Below are 21,573 nucleotides of genomic sequence, written 5' to 3'. Positions count from 1 at the left end.
TTGTGTTTGAGCTGTGTCTCTCAAGAGAGGAGAGAGAGAGAGAGGGATGAAATAAATGACCAGGGAGAGATGCTACAGTTGGACAGGCATGCTGGACTAATCTGAAAAGACGGCTATAATTATGAGTCTCCCGAAAAAAGAGTTTGTGCATATGTGTGAACACGGTAGAAACAGTCAGGAAGTTGCGCTGCCCCCTTCTCTACGACAAAGTAAGACACAGAGTAAAATCAATATTTTCAATCTCTGGGGATCAATGGCATGTCGGAGCACAAAGGAAGAGGGGCTGAATGCGACTAATATTATAAAACGAAGAGTCTAACTTTGTGGGCATGATGATGGCTATTTCAAGTTGAAATCATGATCGCAGGCTGAGAGACTCATTGGATGTACAGTAGTTCAAATTGTGCGTTGCTTTAATCTCTCAGCAGCGGAGATATTTTGACGTTCTCTGAAGTCATGCAGTAAAGCCACATTGCAATTGAATAATATGGGTTGAGTAAGATATGTTGAACCGGTGACATGCCGTTGCATATGATGATGTGGTGTCTGTGGTTCTTTTGTTGACAGGGATTCTGTGCAGTGTTGAGAGACACTTGTCACTTGTCATCAAACAGCAAAAGAATAGATGACAGGCTCTGTTAGCGGCGGCGTGCAGTCCGTGTGCTTGAGAATGATACTAGCACTCGGATTTCATTCATATGCTGATTACTCCGAATGGTCCCATCAGTGTGAGATGATCTCATCAGAATAAAAGCGTTGCATCAATGGAATATGATGTAATCAGTGTGAGACGTGATTTCTTGAAAAGAGGATGAAAGCGACGCTGCATCTTTAAGAAGAGCCGAGTTTCTGTGTTTTAGTCAAACAAAAGCAGCCAACAGGGAACATGCAACCTGAAACCAGAAGCCTGGCTCCAAGGGCCTCGCACAGACCTCACAGCTGGGACACACCCTATGGTCGACTGATTCAGACAAGCAGTGGCCTGCTATTCACCACCCACAACAGACAAATGTAAACCCAGCTTGCATGTCTCTTGAAATTGCTTAAAATATATATGAATCTACCGTGTCTCTAAATGTCGACAATATTTCAAGATAACACCTTTAAAACTCCAAAAACCCTAACTGGGGAAAATGAGAAACCTGGAGGAGGGGCCGCAGAGTTGTGATGAATTTGGACACGCCTAATGTATTTTATGCTATATGTGATGTTTTGAGATTAAATCCCCCAAATTCACACTTACATTGAAAAGAAAACACAGGTGAGTCCGAATGTGGAGTACCTCTGGGTTGTCTAGAAGAAGAGCAGCGTAGAGCAGTGTAGAAAAAGAGCAGAGAAATGTAGGCCCTGAGAGTGTACTCCGAAGCAAACTTCACTAAGATGAGAAGGCGAGAGTCAAAAGCCGTGTGAATTTGGAGATTTGAAATTTCAAAGTGCGGTCAAGTCGCTCTGAAAGGTACGTCATGTCGGTGACAAATTTGGGCTTTTGGAGGACCTTCGGGGTGTTTCAATTCAATATTGTCCAATATCAGCCAAAAAACAGTGTCTGATTATATCAGTCAACAGTCAATATACTTGTGATGAATTTGGACACGCCTAATGTATTTTATGCTATATGTGATGTTTTGAGATTAAATCCCCCAAATTCACACTTACATTGAAAAGAAAACGCAGGTGAGTCCTGCACAGAAAGTTTTGTCGACATTGTGGGTTTTGTCAGGGAGAAAATTTGTCAAGCTGTACAGCGATGAGGCGCAGAGACTGTTGACATTAGCCGAAATCGAACCCTGCACCTCTGCATTGTGAGGCCAACGTGCTGTCTCTTCTAAAATATCATCGTAAAACATCAATAAAAGCATGTATCGTTCCTGCTGATATCGTATCCGATCAATAACAGTATCGGACAGTAGTCTAGGCTGCAATATCGGTATCGTATCGGAGGTGAAATAATTATTTCGGGACACCCCTAACAATAGCGCCAATTCTACACTCTCATTTGCTGATGACCATGTCATAGGCTCTGCCTTTTTAAGCCAAACACACTCATGTCACAGATACTACAGTAAAACATGAGGATGGTGGCCTCAAGTAGATAAAAATAATACCTGAACTTCATATGCCCGTTGCTCTGTTTAATAATGTAAAATGTCAAGAAGCAATCAAAAGTACAGTATTAAGCACTGGTTACACTTAAGCACTACAAATATACATTTATTATTTAGCTGATAATTTTACATTATTGCCTAGTCTGAGAGGGGCACAAAAGGCTTGTCGTTTTCTCCCAACGGTGGATTTTGTTACATCTTTTATTGTAAAGTCTCTCAAAATATCCAAACCTAACAGTTACACTTTTCCCTTGTTGGTGTGCCAGTTGAAGTGGTACGCTTCAGTACACTTGTGAAGGATGGAGGTTAATGCACTGCTGTCTCTTGATTGATCAACAGAGAATTGAATGCTTGTCTTCCAGGATTCAATAGATGATGAATGATTTCAATGCAAAATAACAACAACAATAACAATAATAATCTGCCTTCAGCCGTCTGGCATAAAACACAAACCTCAGAGCTACCTGATCCAGCGGTAGCAAACTGAAGTGAAATGCTGGGTGGAAACATGAGGACAGTTAATGAATCCAAGGTATATAGAATTTTAATCAAGACAATGAACTTGCTATAAAATAAGCTTTCTCAACACCAACACACGTTGCCAAAGAAGTTTCAGCACAGTATGGTTACCCAAGTTCTGTTAATATTTGATACTAATCAAAATCAAGCTATCCCTGTCCTCACGGTGACTCATTTGTGTAATGAGTAAGTGAGCAGTTGATAAAATTCTGTTTTAGTTTGTTATAGACATAATGGTTTTCACAGTGAAGAGAAAATACAATATAGTATCAGAAACATTTCATCTGTTGGAAGTCAACCTGACTCGTTTTTGTCGAAATGCTGAGGTGCTTGTTGAGAGACATGGAATCAAGATGGTAAAATTCATTATATTCCAAAAAAAATGGAAGCTGAGCTCACTCAGAAGGAAACCTTGTAGAGTGCAAAAAAAAAAAAATTCTACAAATGAATAGAAAATTAGGATTGTTAATAAACCACAAAATGTCAATTTAAGGTGTGTGATGCCTCTCCTACAATGAAGTCCCTCACACTCCATTCTGAGTGAATGCAGGTGACTCAGGGAGTCTGAGCTGATCCCAGAATTCCTAATTATCTGCCCAGCGGGGAGGATCAGGTCTGCACACTCTGTCTCAGAGCATTCTCGGCTTGGTGATACAAGCCGCACAGGCGCAAAGTGCTGGGCCATCGGGGCCAAGCCAGGTCTGCTCATTATACGAACTCATTCTTAGCATCTCTGCAAAGCAAGTGCTACTTAGTTCCCACAGGAAGGGTCTGGGTCGGATCACTGCCCAGAGGGCAGAAACAAAACGAGCTGACAGAAATGGTTTACAGTAAAAGACATGAAGGCATGAAAAAATATATTGCCGGGCAACAGGTCTGTATCTGAACAATATGTCCATGAAAAACGTACGTATTGTCTATTATCTCAAAAGGGGTGTTCATATGGCACACATTTGCATTGGTGCTGCACTTACGTATTTTGTTGCGATATATCTTACACCGGTGTAAATTCTGTGGAGCGTTCACACGTATAAAGCTGCTTACTAAAGAGAAGCATGTTAACCCCACCCCGATGCAGCCCCACTTGCGTTCACACGGCAGTTTTAGTGGCCGTGCAATACGATAATAATTATTACGTAATAATACGTAAATAAAACAGAGACATTGAGCAGGGCATGCGTAAAGTGCACTTCCTTTTCCCCGCCTTGTTTGTGACATATCGAAAAACCATGGTTTATACTTCTCCAGACAAATCAAGTTGTAATCAACTCTTCTCACGCCCCATTTTATATCGGTTCTGCCCCGCAAACTAGCATTTACTCCGGAGTAAATTTTTAAACCACCTCCTGAGCAGGGTGAAATTTGCTCCGGTTTAAGCTGTTTTCAGGGGCTACTCCGGTTTAACTTTGTACATGTGAACGTTCTACGGGGGGCAGTTCCGGTGCTACACCGGAGTCAAAGTTGCCGTGTGAACACCCCTAAAGAGTTGTAAATGCTGTATGTGACATCATGACTCCATGGATATGACAGTTGTGGCGCATCTTGTTCTGATGATATATTTATACTTAAATATACACACATTTTAATTTCATATAATTATTTTTATATTTTATTTTTAGAATTACTATTATTACTTTATAATTTTTTAATTGTATAATTATTTAGCGAGTAATAATTAAAAAAACAGTAAAAATATTATGGATGTAAATATATATATTTACATGATGTATCTTCCGTTCGATAGCAACAAGAATCGGATACTTTTTTTGCCAACAGTGACACAAAAATTCACTGGTGTCATTGAGCTTGCAAGACAAGTACAAATATATAACTCAATGAATAAACATACAATTTGAGCGAAGCGTGTTGTTTCACTTATCATCTCCATTTCTGGAATAAATGAATGCAGCCTAGCACAGCAGGTGAACTGTGCAAGTGCTTTGGCTCGGGCCAAAGCTTCTTATTTGCTTTCTCTTTTCAATATTCTTCTAAATAAGTCTTGCCAAGCCAAGTGCAATTTGAGGTGATACTCTATGCAGATGTCATTCTAAGAGAATGTGAACATTGCCGGTCAACACCAGTCTCAGAATATGCGGCTCACTTCAGGTAAACACTACAATAATAAGCTAAGAAGCAGAAATTACAAATTGTGTGTACCGCAACACAGTTGCTATAGAGACTGTTGCTAATTAACTGCACTCTACCCCTGGATGACGAAGGGCTTAATGGCACTCAGGATGACTTCTCTTGAGATGAGCTCTGCATTTCGAACACATCACCATCCCTAGAATCTCAAATACAAAATACCAGTCGCCACATAGCCAACTTTCATCTCACATGCCATGAGAGGTTGTGCCTCTCTGTAAGCACGGTAAACCTAGATTAAAGGACCATCACATCACGCTTCGCAAACCCTTTGGTCCAGAGAGAAAAAGCAAAAAAAAAAAAAAAAAAAAAAAAACCTGTCGACAAAACTTATCAAAAACTCTTTAGTGCAACAAACATTTCACTGATAAATAAATTCTGACAGCGTTCTAAACCATCATTTGGAAACCTTTACTCAGCCAAGGCACCCGTTTAACATTTAAAAAAAAAAATCTCAATGCACAAGACCAAAGAAAAATGTATTAAAAAGGAGGAATACTGAAATAATGATGACCTGATCTGAAGTTAATGACAGATTTGTGTGAAATTTGGTCCTGTTTAATTGAACACAAAGCTGATATACTCATAATCCATTACTTGTTCTGTTGTAAGCCATTACTTGTTCTGCCACTCTAATGGAAAAACTTTTAATTGTTAGGACTGCAACAATACATCACGATAAGTCAATGACATGCATAGATGAACAAAGAAATATCTGGAAATAATAACTAATAGTTTCTGGACAAATTAAGTCAAATTTGGTTGGTTCCCGTGGCACTCTTGATGGTGTTTTTACAGCACTATAGGCGCCATGACAGCCTGGTGCGAGTCAGTGCAAACTGAGGAAAAACTATTGCACTGAGGAAAAGCTAATGATGAATGAAGTTGTTTCAGGTCATTCAGAAAATAGATCGTTTGGGCATGTGGAATGACGCCTTTAATCCTACATGATGTAAATACTGAAAATGTGGAATTTTAACTATACACACACTGTACCTGTTCAGAATTGAGAAACCGTTTCACATTCAATAGCATGAGAAAATGTTGACCGGTAGTGCATACCATATACATAAAAACCTTGGAGTGCAGTCAGTTAAAAAAATCTTTTTCATTTCAAACACGAATAAACCAAAAATGAGTCAGCACCACAATTGTGGCGTCAGACTGAGGTGGAATGTACATTTCTTCAATTAGCTCCTTTACGAAGCCTCTTCAAATCTCCCTCCTCTGGGCGCATTTAAGACAATTGAGATTGTCGATTATATGGCGACCCGAGATCAATTTCCAGGTCGCAGACGCAGTCAGCATTGTCAAGGGAGGAGGGCGAATGAGACACAAGACACACTCACTATGTTCACTTTCTGTCTTTATGGTGATTCTATTGAGGCTACTAGGTCAAGACCACCATGCAGTTTTGTCCACTGATTCGGACAAATGATGAAGGTAAACATAAAAAAATAAAAAATAAAAAAAAAACAACAATAAATCAATGAATAAATACAAAGTCAGTGGGACACATTTTACTGCAGCCATAGCATATCTCGTTTAAAACCAAAAAAGTAGAAAAAGACTGTTGTGATTGAACTTAACTAATATAATTTTTTTTCACAGATTAGGAAGAATTTATGCATGTGACTATATTTATAATACTTGTCCGTATGTGTTAGCACAGCGCTTGAGTGTGAATATTTGTTGTTTGACGGACTATCACTCCTGGAATACGATGCTAATTTTCTATTAGCCATTCAATAGGAGTTTCCATTCGCTGCTAGCATGAGCACTGGTGAGTTTTCTAAAACAAAATATATGTTGTATTTAAATATGTACCATGTATAATTCTTTTTGTTGTGTGTTTAGTATTCCAGTGTTATTTAACATCTTAAAGCACAGTCAAGAGAGGCAGAAGAACATTTGTCACACACTTGGGTTGCTTTCACAAGGAGGAACTTCACAATCACACATGACACTGTCCGGCATGCAAACATTAAAATTGAAGGAAAAGGATTACCTTTTCCTTCAATTTTAATGTTTGCATGATTGTGAGAACCCAAAATCAAAATCAAAATTAAATTCCGATGAATTTGCTCATCCTCAAATTACATCATCACATAGTCGTCATTCCTCACATACAGTACTTCCCTCAAACATGTCTGTGCCTGTGATTTATTGCTAACTCATAGCTAATAAAGGTTCGGTTGTGCTTGAGAGCGAGCTTAAAATATGGTAACGTTCAATTGTGTCGCCTGTGGTTTATTGTTCAACGGTTCAAGAGAGATGCATGAAACTCACTGGTGAGAATGTTGTTGGTGATCAGGCTTGCAAATTTAACAAAGAAGCCGTCAACTGACACTGTGCAATCAATGTCACTTTGTCACTTTGTCTCTTTGTCCGTTGAAGGCTTAAGATTCAAGGTGAATTTACTGTATGTTTATTTTAAGGGGTGGTTCAAGAGATTGTAGTTCTAGCTGTTAATTTCTATTCGCAAACCAATTTCAGTGAGATTTTGTAGCTAGGTGAAAAATTTGGACTTGTCCATTTTTGAAGAAAATTATTTTCTTGGCATTGTCAGATTTTGCATTGAAATGACATCATTTTTTTTCAAATTAACCTCTGATATGCTTAATTTATATTAATGTAGAATACCTGAAATAACAATGATTGGCTTCAACTGGGAAACCAAAAATAAAAAAATTAATTTGAGAAAAAATGTCGGCTTTTGCGTTTGAACTGTTGTTCAGTTGTGTGTAGTAACATCATTATTTTGGGCCTGTTTATTAAGCTTTGTGCTTGAGGCGATAGTTGCTCTCTCCTTAAGGACTTGGCTTTATATAACAGGTGACCGGAGGGGGAAAAAAATGGAAACTTGCTGAGGAACAAAATATCAGATGCTGCTTCCTGGCAAGCTTTTCACAAATGAGGTTGGGCCATTATTAAGTTAATGATTATTTCAATGGTTTTCAAGCAGCCATACATTTTCTTGAAAAAGAAATACATTGTTTGTCACATCTTTTATGGAACGTTTCTAATTTGGGGCTTGACCTGAAATGGTTCGGGAAGCTCTGCCCTTGAGCAAGGCACTGTATCACGGCAAAATCACTCTGACATCTCTCTTGCCTTCTCCCTTGCAGAATCCATTGTGTACTGTCTTTGTGTGTGTTGTTTCGACAACAAAGCGCAAAGAGAATTTTCCCTTGCGGGATTACCACATACACACCACATTCAGTATGAAAAACATTGAAGGGGAGCTCAAAAACACACAAAATAAAATGGTCATGCTTTAACCCAGAGCACTCAAAAAGCTTCAGTTTGCATGTGGAAGAGGAGATAGTAGGGGAGGTCCCATCTGAGGCCAGTGGCAGCTGACGGGGTTTCATTGCAATTCCTACAATTTACATTTCGTTTGGCCAGAGGGGTCACATGACAGCTGCAAATGAATGCGCTGTGGGGTTTTCGACCACCACTTGACATTGACAAGCTGTTCAACTTGAAATCCTCAGAAAGAAAATATTCCTTCTTTCCATGACATCACCAAGCCAGAGATGGGGTAGAGGAGGGCAGTGGGAGAGGGGGCACAGCTGGTGGCAGCCACAGTACCATCTGCCACCGACTAATAGTTCATGCTGTTTTACTGACAAACTTGCACTTAAGCATCTGCACGGTCGCCACATTGTTAGTTTGAGATTGACCATCATGTATTAAGTGCAGTGATTGTGGTTTACTTGCTCAATTCAGTTTTTATAATGCTCTCAAATCTTAATAAAAATGCTAATAATAGTAATAATATTTTGTTGCCTCAAGGACGCCCAAAGGAAAAGGTCCACTATGAATTCCATGATTTTCATTGTTATGGTTTTGGTCTTTTTCATTGCTGATGAAAAAGGGAAGAGAAACATGATGAAATACTGTGGTGCCATTTTATATTTATTGTCTGATACACAAACTGGAAGGAAAAAGTAGCTTCTTGCTGCTGTGCATGTCTAAGTGGGGACTGTTGTCATCAGTTCAGCTTTTACACAGACAAGAGAAGTGATTGTCAAAGCTTGAGAGAAGACTAAAGTATACATGTTTTGATGAGATTGATAGACCAGTCGGCAATCTTGGAAATAAAGCTTGAATGGCCTTTAAATCCTCACATCAGCCGACGACAGTGGACTCCCGGTCTCACCGGGCTGAGCTTGCGAACGTCACATGACCAAACCCAGAAAACAGGTGAACCGTGACAGTCGTTACATGGGCCCTTGGGCACTGTGATGGCAAAATGGCCACCCCCTGAGATGGATAAAAACGGGTGGATTTTGCTGCTTAATTCAAATTCCACAAACACAATATTAGGAAGAATACTTTGTTTAGAATAGTGCAGTGGTTCTTAACCTGGGTTCGATCGAACCCCAGTGGTTCGGTGAATCGGTCTCAGGGGTTTGACGAAGCCTCTGCCATGGAGGGTAAGACACACCCGACTCAACATGTCAATTAGTTATGACACACCCGCTTGGCCATCACTGGCTGCAGATGATCACATTACATTGCTTGTCCAATCAGTGCTGCGGGAAATTATTTTTAAAAAAAGTATACTTATCTCTTGAAATTTTATCTACTTTTTTCTGTTTTTAATAAATGCATTTTTTTATGTCTTGAATTTGTAAACAATATACTGTATATATGTATTTTTCACTAAGAGTTCGGTGAATGCGCATATTAACTGGTTGGGTTCGGTACCTCTAAGGTAAAGAACCACTGGAATAGTGGACGCGCATAGAAAATATTATTGTGATAAAAAATGTTTTACTTGACTTGCCCTTTAATGAAATAAAGTACGTTTTTTGTTTGGTTCCTTGTAGTTCAGCAGACACGCAAAGAAAATTGTACATGGCAGATTTGTACTCACCATACATCTTCCCCTCATCTGACAGGATGATCTTTCGACGTCCACAAGGAGGGTAAATAGCCAAGGCCTCTTGGAAGCTCTGTTCGATGTCAGGACTCCACACGCCTTCTGCGTCGTTGTCCACAGGCTTGTCTGCCGAATCGCTCATTCTCTCCATGTCTTCGGCAGGGCTTTCGCTACCGCTCCAGCTGCTGGGATCAATGTTGGCGGTTGGGCTCTCCAAGCTAAAGCCTGGACCAAACTAGGGTGAGACCTGAAAAAAATAGAAAGCATAAAGCGGTGCTTTATCTAACAAGTTCAGTTTGCTCCATGACCACTCTCATAACGGAAAACACTTGTATCGCAAATCATCTTTCCCCCATTGAAACTGGGATTGAAATTGAATAATTATTCCATTGCAGCCCGCATTGTGCTCCGTTTGTTGTGTGTACCAGACACCAATACAATACAGACATACAGGCTCAATTGAAGAAGAGTTTCTTAGTGAATAAGTGACTCAGTAAGATGAAGTGACATTGGTCGTTATTCGTAGAAAAAAAGACTATATGCCGATGAGTATTGCTGCTGTAAGTTGTCTGTCTACATGTGTTGCTACTGTTCTGTGATGTTCAAATGTCCATTGCTTAAAGGGTTATAACACTGTGATGCCAATGCTACTCGTTAGGTCGTCAATAGTGCTTCACATTGTGTATTAGCATTTAGATAAGGCAGTTATGTGATTGTGTAAACTTCAATTGGGAGACCCAATAAACAGCTACAAACTTCTTTTTGCACAATTATTCATGATCAAACTGCTGCTCGCTGTGAAACTAGTTGAGTTGAGTTCGCTGCCACCGTATCAGAATCAGAATCAGAATCATCTTTATTGGCCAAGTATGTAGAACACACAAGGAATTTGTCTCCGGTATAACAGGCTGCATATCAGGTTCTTATGTCAAATTTTAGCTTCCAAGTCAAGGCAAAAAACTAGAAAAATATCACTCTGAAGAGCAGGCATCCATGGGCTTAAATGACTACTTAATAAATTAGTGGACATGCCGTGAGAAAAGGTAAAACACTGCATTATGGGATAGGAGATCAGCTGATGCCTGGATTGAGACTCTCTTGTGCTCTCACAAACACACTGACAAAAACAAAAGCAGCTTATCATCATTTTCTTCTTCCAACCGCCGTACTGCAATCAACACCTGCACCTAATCACTGTTCAGCCAATGCAAGACAACCACACAGCCCACAATGTAGGCTTTCATAATGCAGGCACATTCAGACATTCTAGACGCGGTCATGTATTGTATGCTACATTGAATTATGTCCCCAGCTCATCAAAACATACAATACAGATACCAGTGAGATGACAATTCAAGGCCATATACTTATTACCTTGATGTCATGTCACATGCACAGGAATATAAAACCAAATATTATGGGAGATTCCCATCATGCTGTAAAACTTAAGGAAGAGAGAGCTATTTTTACTGTCCACTTTGTGGATTGCTCATCAACTCACTAATATCAAACAGTAGCATCATGGCTACGGATGGCGAATTAGGTGCATTGTTGTTTTGTTGTGTAAAATGAGCTGGCAAATCTACCCTTCATTTAGCAGACACACAAGTATAAAACTATATCAACCACAAATGGAATGTAAAGCTTTAAAAAGTAACAAAAGCATAAAACACTGACTTTTGAAAAGAAGCGACAACCATATGTAAGCCAGCCAGTCAGTGAATAGCGACCGTAGCAGCTAGCACTAGAGGTTACTTTTCTTTTCTGCTAAGAATATAAGTCTGCTTACTTTTGGTAACTTAATTGTGGTTATTCTTCTCATTTAGTTTTGTTTATGTCTTACTAACATGCTTGTTTCAAAAATGGTGACGATTCTGGCTGAAATGTGGTCTCGCAAAGTGAGCCGAGAGCTGATGTCACACATTTTGTTTGATGTCCAAAAAGGCCATTTATGCCCTACCTTCACCAAAACTTGCAGTCAAATTCCAACTTTTATTAGGTTTAAGTTGCTAAACTTGAGAAGGTCCACTATAGTCACTACACTTGTGAATTCTACAGTCAACCTCAAAATGAAAATATTATGAACTATGAATATTTATATGACATTGCATGAAACTAATTGTGAAGAGTTAGTGTATTCATGTAGCAAAAGCTGTCCATAAGTGGGGATAGTAATATGTTTCTTTCAGCATGTCAGTTCATGAAGGGGGGCACTCCCAGTGAGCAGAGAGCACATTTACTACTGAATTCCGTTATTGTGTGTAAACTGCTGACACTCCTAAACTACCTCACAACTGATCGGAGGGTGCTATGGGTTGGTGGGCCCAAATTTAAACCTCGATAAATTCAGAAGCTTTTAAAGCTTTTCTGGATGTGTTCCTCTTACTGTAGCCTGATGCAAAACAAATTAATATCTGAATGTAAAAGAAAAAGTCCACATTAGTTCTGTCTTTTTTTTTAATTGGAAAGGTGGTATTTTAAAAAGAGTTGCGGTACATTTCCTGCCCAAAAGGGAGAGAAAAGCTCGGATGTTTCTACCAGGCTAAAGGAAACAAACTCTGTACATTAGTTTCTCGGCACCACTTAACGGCGTAAACACATTGTCATTCTGCCTTGCTTGCCTACACTGATTGCACGTTTATATATTGCAACATTCTATGCTAGTCCATTCTGTCTCTGTGCAGTTTCTATAGAGCAGCAAAGCACAGCAACGGTATAACATTGCTTGCCTGAGATGGCTGGGTAAAAGCATCTATTGATTTGGACAACGAGGAACCAGGTCTTCTTTGTCATCCTTGAGACACTCTTAATGATGATGTCTCGGGCAATCACACCAAGTTAAATCTACCTAGACTTCTTTCATCCCTCTTTCTATGTGGCTTTCTGTTCAAGATTTCAGGATTTCAAGCCAATCCTTTCAGAAATGTCAAATACTGTATAGATTTTTCCAAAAGCTAGGCTAAAATGTGACTTTGCAGAACAGCTTAGTGTTAATTATGAGCGTATTTTGCAAGTGACATTGCAGTGTCATTTTGGAGCATAATGAGATGAAGTATTGTAAATTTCTTACTCACACCATGAGGCTTCTCAGTGCTTCAAATGGTGTTTTTTTTTTGTTTTTTTTTTTAATGACAGTTGATAACAATCATAAACAAAGTCAAGTGCCTTAGTGAATGTTCAATATTGCTTAATAACGTCCATTTTTAATTTAACATTTTAAAACAAAGTGCCATTGTTTGTAATTTTTCCCCTTCCTATTTTGGCAAGCAATCGGATAAGCAAAGACTACTTAAAATATTCCCATGAAAATTTGCAGAAAAGTGATGGGCACAGGCCAAATGTGAACCCATTACCTTTTAATGCAGATCGGGATGTATTGGAGATGCAGACTCCAGATTTGTGTGCTTTTCTCTACTCCTAATAGAGGACTGCAGTCTATTTAATGCAGTTAATTTTTTCAAACTTGATAAAGACAGATTTAAAAAAAAATCACTGACATTGAAAGAGTACACTTTAAAGCAATTAGCTAGTTAACCACTGTCTTTTTCTCTGTCTTTGGATAGACAGAGAAAAATACTGTACCATAAGATGGATACAGTATCCGATCACAATATTATGAATTAGTTCATCCTCTAATATTAACATTACACATAGTGTTGTATTAAGTTAGATGTTACAGCATTGAGGGAGAAAATTAATATTACTATGAATATACAAATTGACAATTGATCTGCTATATTTTACATGTACTGTATGGGTGGTGCTGTTGTTGGGTTTTTTTTTTTTGCATCTCCTTGTTTTACTTATTCTATGCTGTGCATGAAATGTCACATTTTTCTACCCGTTTAATGTGAAATGCAGTGAGGGGCAATTGTGTGTAGTAACAGTGACAAAGGAATAGTAAGTGGGGTTATTCAGGTGCAGACACCTGATGGCGGGTGCATACATTTTCTGATTTAACAGCAGCAACAGGACCGATAAGGTACTATCTTGGCACTGACCTCTGCCAAGGCAAGACTGTTAACAAGATAAAAAAAATCTAGAATTCATGAATCTAGAGCCAAACTGAGATTTGTTGATTAGTCCATTCAACACTCCTACACAGATGCTTTAATACAACTACCGTAACTAGAACTGATGGGTAAATCTCTCAAATATTCTGCATCCTATTTTTGATTTGTTGACTTGGTTCTCAGCTCAAATAAATAGTTTTGAATACAATATCCACCCTCAATAGATGAGCTTCTTTGCATCCCTAAATTGGATGCTTCTGCTAAAAGTCATCAATGAAGGGGGTCTCCTAGTAGTGTAGAATCTGGGCCGGGGCCTAATTGCGTTTTTCACGGGAAAGTATGAATGTCACCCATAGAAACACTTGTGGCTTACAGATAATTGCATAGTTTCCTCCTTTCAGAGCGTACACCATAGAAATGATCTTGCTCGTCAGATCTCGGGGAGAGAGATGGCCAGCATTGCAATAAGTGACAGCGGTAGCTAAGCAGAGTAGTAGGTCTGACACGGCATTATGGGAAATTATACTTACAGTGAGATTACATAAACCACTCACCGAGGTGGAATCCAGCTCCTTAAATTAAGAGAACCCATTTCAGCCATCAGACAGAGCAAGGTAATGAAATAGCAGATGAGAGGTCTCAAATGTAATTTTCCATGTGGAGTTCTTTTGTGCTGTTATCTCAGAAGGCGCAATAATGATTCCATGAATGACTTTTGTGGGCTCCATAATAACCCGCGGTAGTTAAGGCCGCAATGTGTAAAACCGTAATTACGGTGCGATTTAAAAACGTAACATTTTCCGGATGTTGTAAAGACATAATTATAACAGCAATGTCAAAAGTATTTCATTTTGAGCAATGTGCAAACAACTATGAGCATTCACAATCGCAGCTTCTATTATACGGCAAATTAAAACGTAATGCGGAAAATTTTTTACGTCTGTGAAAACATATCTCGGAGGACCTTGAGATGCATTTATAAGGCCGAGTGAATGCAAAACTTGAGTGCAAAAATAAATCCAGGCAAATACCCTTGTAATTACCTTTCTGATTATTATCATTTGTGCACATCTTTCCCACACAAGCCAAAGTTCACCATGAATTTCATTTCACTCAGGGTGACACATCGACCCCAAGCTTGAAAACTGAAAATGTTTTTTCTGAGGCACAGAAACAAACGACTGCACTGAATTCACGAGACAAAAATGAAATGGAAAAATAGGAATTAAACCAATTTAAAAGCCATGCCAGAAATATTTTGGGTATTTTTTTGCAGATTACCAGATCATAGCTGGAAGGATGAAAAAGAAAGATGACAATAGCGGTACCAATTTAGGACGGTCAACTAAAGAGGTTTCAAGACTTTCTTAGGTTGATCATCTCGGCAAATGGCTTTGTGTTCATTTCATGCCTCTTTGAACCGGTAGGCTTAGATGCTGTGAATCTGTCTCATGTCATCACACTCAAACCCGAGGCCTGGCCCTCACTACCCAGCAACCATCAGGCCACTGCGGGATCAATCTTTGTTTGCCTGAGAATAGGATTGATTTACAGGTTCTATCAAAGCAGCCCTCGCTCTACCCGCCTCAGAATGAGAACCACGTAGCAACAACATGGCCTGGACAACATCAGACACATCTACAGTCCCCGAAAAGAGACACAGTTGAAAGGTTGTCCACCATAACACAAAGGTAAATTTTCCTGTGAATTTAAGGCAAACAGGCTCCTTCTTGTAATACTGAAACATGTAAAAATAAAACGTACCTTTCAAATATAACACCTTGGATATTTGCCTATCAAAAATATGCGGCGCATTCCAGACAGCAAGAATGCAGTGGCGTGGCGCGCGAGCTGAACACATAAAGCTCAGGAAATTAAAGCTGTAAATAAAGGTCCGTCAGATAAAGGATCTTGTGACAGTTATGAGCGCGGAGCCACAGGCTCACTCAGGACGCGTGCGGACAGGCATGAAAAAACAAATCACAGAGATGAGTGTGAGGACCACCATTTGCATTTACATTTCCTTGTCTACAGCCATCATTCGACCTGTACCATCATTCGGCCTGTACACGGTTTCCTCAAAAAAAAAATTCTTCCCATTGCAAGATACTACATAGTACACTTAACACAATATCTTTTGCTAGAAACACAATGTAATGCAATGTCTTTAGTTTTATTGCTCACCAAATACCAGGTTCTGGTCATGAAAAGGAGTCATTCATCATGTTAAATTGTGTGTGGACAAATTACACTTGAAACAGTTTGGTAGGGAATTGTAAGGAAAAGTAAAGTACAATATCACGTTCAAACAGAACAGTCCTCCCCCTCCAAAAAAAAAAAAGAGTGCAACATTTGTTATCACAAACAGAACTCAAATGATATGGTGAGCCCCGCAACGACACAGTCTCCAAATACAGCAAACATTAAAGTACCGGTACTGCAAGTTTTATTTAGTTTTATAGTTTAGATATTTTACTACAATGTATTGACTGTATGTCTCCCTTTTAAGATGATGTTGCTAAAAAAAAAAGGTAAAGGTGGGCAGAGTGAGGGAAGAAGGGAGGGCGTCCGAAAAGTATGTGCCATTAATACTCGTAAATTTGTTTCGATACTGTAGAACATTTCTTGATGTAGTAAATAAAGATAATTCAGTTTTAGAGGCAAAAATATTTTTTTCCACTTTGTGCTCTATGGCTGATTTATGAAGACATCGCATTAATGATCCTCAGGTAACTGAAAATGGTCACATTACTACAGTTTGTTCTTTTTTTGGGTTCTTTTTTTCTGAATGTGTGGCACAAACCCAACACAAGACCATGTTGTGTGATGACATTGTGTGGAAATATGAAAAAGACGCTTCCTCTCAAGTGTTATTTCTCTGGTTTCACTGCAGTTGATATCCACACATGAGGGTGGCCAAAAAAAGAGCCGCATTTCCCCCAAGAGGTACAGTTCAGCTCAGTTCAGAGCTGTTTTTCCACCGTGGAATGTGTAAAGGAGCTGACGACGGCTGCATCGGCTATGTAAATACTGTGACATCATCGCAGCAACACGGAGCAGTGTTGTTTGCTGGCATTTGACAGATGTTCAGAATTTCTTTCTAGATCAATAAAGTCTCAACCTACCATTATTCCTAAACAAGGAACACGGCGTAAGTTCTGTTGTCTGTCTCCACCCTCCTAAAAGTTGTTTTGGTTCAATTCCAATTTGCTGGTGACCAATCAAGTTCCAAACTGTACAATGACTCCACTACAGTGACCCATAAAGTGACAGAAAGTGCCACAGGGCAGTTTCATATAACGATGACAGCAAATGACGAGTCGAAAGCCCTCTGGAAATTAGCCGACTGAAAGACGAGTCGCCCAAAACACTTGATTCGCACCTTTAAACGTTGATGCAGAGCACCGTGGTAAAGTCAACTCCAAACTGACCAATTGGTCCAATCCTGAGTACCCATTACAACTTTTCATCATGCAAAATTTAAAAATAACATTTTAGATTGTTAACTCTTATCCAGTGGTGTAGTCCAGGGTATGCGCGAGTATATGGCAAACAATTTACATGTATTTTTCAGTCAGCATTGCATATAGCCAATTCGAAATCCCCTCTGCTGTGTACTATTTAGTAATATCTGTGAGTCAGATTGCCCATATTTTTCCCCTCACGGATGGTGAAGCCATGACCCACCTCTGCCTCTAATTGGCTGGTACTCGCTGCCTTCGCTGATTAGATTCGTTAACTTTAGGAATGAGGACTGATGAGTTAATCAGAGACAGACGAAGGGCGGCTTATGCCGAGGAAAATATTGCTAACACGTCAGGTGCCAGTGCCACCCCAGGTTGATTGACGGGTCACTCGACATCTTGAAAGATGTGCGATTATTGGAAATGCGAGAAAAGCAGAATGGATGTCTTTCAATTGAGTGGCACAGATCCAGAGAACAAAATGAATTATTGTTTTAAAATACTGGCAATATGACGGCACATTTAGAGGAGGAGAGATTTTGTGGCAAATAGTTCAACTGTGCATGTCAGTTAACATTATGAAATGGCATCCTAACATTTGCTAAGAGATACCTAGATATTAGGATAAGTAGGGAACTTGTATAATTGTTAGTTTGCTGTAAATTTAGTGTTGAATTAATCCAAGTTTGCAAAGGATTTCATGCCAGACCGTAATGTTAGGTGAAACTTTATCTCAATGTTTATGATTTTAAGGTCTAAATAATAACATTATCCATTAGCCAAGTTACTTCATCATCTAGTTTAATTTTAAAGTAGGTCGGAAATCAACTACCAAGTTGATTTCAAAGTAATTTGAAACCCAATAATGGGGAGAAATAATTTAAGATTCGGACTATAACAATAAAGAAGTCTAACCAGACAGTTCATTTTGAATAGGGACAGGTAGCAATGAAAAAGAAGGGAGATATTGCTGACTTTTTTGTAAAGAGGCACAAATCAGGACCAGACAGGGCCTAGACAGAGGTGTTGATGTGTTCTATATATTTTTTATATTTTCACTGTTCATTGTTAACTAAATATTGTTTAAGAACATGTGATTTATATGTTTGTCTCGTGATAAATACATTTTAGATTCATTCAGGCTGCTTGTGTTCCCAAGAATAATTACCGACTGCTTCTAATTAAGTCGTGATAATTTTATTATTGTGAGCAAGTAGAAATGATGGATTTTTCTTGCATGTTTAGAAAAAAAAAGAAGAGGAAAAAAAGAGCATATCCACTTCTGTAGGGACCACCACACTGCTGCTCTCATCGTAGTGAAAACTTCTAACCCTTAACAGCATCTGTAGGGCTCTATTTTCAGAGACAGCACACATACACTCGGGATAAAAATTGGCACATCTTGATTTTCACACGAGGGCAAGTTTTGTTTACCGTGTTTCGGAATATCGCACACCGTGCTGCGCCATGTTGAGTGGTCCGGTGACCGGAGTGCGTTTTCTTTTACATACCCTGCCAATTTGGTGACTGAAAGTAGACTCAACTCTAGACAAGCAAGGAGCAGGTCTAGGTTGTGGCGCAGCTGGTGGAAAGCGAATTTGGTGAATTTGATCGTGGGGCAGGCAGACTTCACAATGGTGTTCTGTGATCGCCCTGGCCAACTTAACATACTCCACAAGTGGAGATCTTCTTGCAGTTCCTTATAATCATACTTTGCATGCATCAATCTCCCGCATGAACTTTAGCGAGTCAATTTCTGCTTCCGCTATGTCACAGACTGTGTGCCCCCAGCCTGCGCTGAATTTAAAGGGAAGGAGGAGAGCTGCTCCATTGGAAACATCCTGACGATGTTCACTCCCACTACGGCGCAATCAGCCCTTTCTAACTGCGCCCATCTACGAAAATACCAAAGGAAAGAAAACTCCAACCATGCGCACAGTTGGATTGCGCTTTGCAGACTAAATGCAGAGTCAATTTTGTATAACTTTACATTTATCCCAAGGCCGATTAAAAATTGACAGGGTACGTTCTGCATTTGAAAGTGACAAGCTTCCCCTCTTGTTTATCTGTGCCTCCACAGAAACCAGGGTACCTTCGGCCAGAGAGCCTTATCTCTGCCAGTCCTGGTTACAGTGCACTGACTATTGAGGAGGTGTCATGTGGAAATTTGGAGCCATCTCTGATTAGAGAATATGTTTGAATAGAAGCCAAAAATTATCCACACTTTCAGCAAATGAAGCGGCCTCACGCCTTTGTTTCCCATTAATCATCGAAGGCTGAGCACTATGGTCACTACTATTGGCTGCACAGGGAGAGGAAGTTGTTGAAGCCCAGATATCCTGCCTTCATTGCGGTTAAGAATTCCAGTTGTTATAACAGTGTTAGAAAGTTACTCCGACCGTGTGATGACTCAGACTACTATAGTGTGTTTCTTTTCATTAGTCTCTCTTAAATTCATGCAGAAACACCTTTCAGGAAAATGTATTTTCGGAATTAGATTTTGAGACAAGACGGTTGGATTCAATTATATTTACAAATGATACAGGTTATAGGACTGGAAGACTGAAATATGACAGACTAACAGAGCCTGTCTTTTTTAACTTGCATGGCTTTTGAAAGAAAAAAAAAAGCAACAACAACTGTGCTGCATTAACTAAGAAGGTCTGACAGGACCAAAGTGCTTCCGGTAGCCAGTGTACCATTTATGGCTCCAGTTTGAAGCATATTTTCTTAGATGACGTCAGTGGCTTTGAGCCAGCTTTTCCTTTTTCGTGGCACTCTCGGCTGGCCTCAGTGGGCTTTGCTCAAACTGCTGAGCAGCCGCGCAGACACACTCTAAAATTCCCTTTCTAGACCAGGGTTTACCTCAGGGCACAAACAGTCTGGGAGCCTCCGGGAGTGTCCTCTTTTTAAAATTTGCCTTAACCGTCGAAAGCAGACGTATGATCCTATAAGCCCGCATATTCTATAGTTCAACATGTTATGATTTATGAACTCAAGAAAATTGACCAAACGTTTACAGTTACAAAATAAAACTATATTAATATCAGACTCAAGAGTTGTGTTTCATGATTTCTTAAAAAAAAAAAAAAAAAGAACAGATTAAGTTCCAATAATTTAAATACATATGAGAATTATCCTTGTAATTGCAAATAAAATGCAGAGACAGGAAAAACTGGTCTACGGCATTAAATAGAGGAGACTACAAATGCAAAACAATTAATTAAACAAAATGGACACATTCAATCATTTAAACAGTAGCTCCTTGTCTGTACTCTTATAACTTGAATTTTTGTCATGTCTGTTATGGTGTGCAAACTGAATCGATTAAAAAGAGAAGTCTATTGCCAAGTTACTATTAATTGACGAAATAAACATTTACTTACAACATGGCACTCCCGTAAAATGTCGATGGTGAGAATAAGAATAGCCCAAGCCCAAATATTTTTTTTCTCGAACAGCAAAATGACACAACCTTAAATTAGAATATGTAAAATAACTGATACATATTACAAACTAACGTCTCTGCAAAAAGTCCAAGCTTTTTTTTGTACTTATGACCATAAAAAGCCCGTCATCAAGCTTAAACGAACACAGACTGTTCCATGTCAAAAGCGATGAAAGGCAAACAGATTTTGGGAGGACCTCATTACAAATATGCCCTATTCTTATGAAAATGTTCAACAGGCTTTTGTCCAACAGGTTGCCTGATTGCATCAAGTGAAAACAAAGCAGCCAATTCTAGCGAGAAGATTTATTATGTGAAATGTTTGGGGTTATGCCGAGTTCAGAATTACTCCTTGAAATAATAAGCTTTTTATGCCAATTTGTTGTGTGTTTTATATTTCGTTCCTCCTCTACAGAGCTGAGAATTAGGCAGTGTTCTGAGAGAATAAGACAGAAAAAAAATTAAATCTGTGTTAAAACACAGATGTTTGAGAGTACATTTTGCTCCCTTCAGCACTTTTCCATGTCCTATGGAAAAATAATCTTTCTAATTAGCTTATTTAACTTTGACCACACCATTGACATCCAATATGGGAAACATAAATTGCTGTAGGGGGGAAAAACCCATACGGTTGATTTTAGGCAGCATATCTTAGTGGTGCAAATGGTGACCTTGTGACCTTACAGCACTGCTTTGGTTCAAACTAAACCAGAGCTGTCAAATCTTGAAACACCAAAAAGGTATGGTATAAACAAATAGAATTTTGACAAGCTGCTGTATCAAATCAACGCTTCTTACATTGTTTTCATGAATCAATATTTTTTTAATACCTTGGAAAAATCACATGCAAATATGGTGTTAACGACGTGCTACTGGCAGTCTACTTGTAAGAGCGCTCACTTTCAGCTGAGCAGGCAATTCCCAAACTAAAGGAAACCCTCTCAAAGAAAACAAGCAGGTGGGAAAAGGCAAAGAAAATGCGCCGCGA

General features: G+C 39.2%; 1 protein-coding gene across 9 annotated transcripts in view; it reads right to left on the bottom strand.

The window, feature by feature from the left end:
- The window catches only part of tead1b (TEA domain family member 1b), a 49,272-nt gene that overhangs the window by 26,548 nt on the left and 1,151 nt on the right, over positions 1-21,573 (bottom strand). For 8 of the 9 annotated variants that reach the window (XM_019886768.1, XM_019886767.1, XM_019886770.1 and 5 more), the window contains one exon: positions 9,655-9,907. In XM_019886768.1, coding sequence (XP_019742327.1) covers positions 9,655-9,811 — 157 coding nt within the window. In that variant the 5' untranslated portion in view covers positions 9,812-9,907. Of the gene's footprint in view, positions 1-9,654; positions 9,908-21,458 lie in introns of all 9 variants that reach the window. The other variant, XM_019886769.1, reaches the window with a different exon arrangement.

This window comes from Hippocampus comes, unplaced genomic scaffold (assembly GCF_001891065.2).
Source record: "Hippocampus comes isolate QL1 unplaced genomic scaffold, H_comes_QL1_v1.1 scaffold261, whole genome shotgun sequence".
Lineage (NCBI taxonomy): Eukaryota > Metazoa > Chordata > Actinopteri > Syngnathiformes > Syngnathidae > Hippocampus > Hippocampus comes.
The sequence above is the reverse complement of the archived record's forward strand: the minus strand, read 5'-3'. Positions and strand labels throughout refer to the sequence as shown.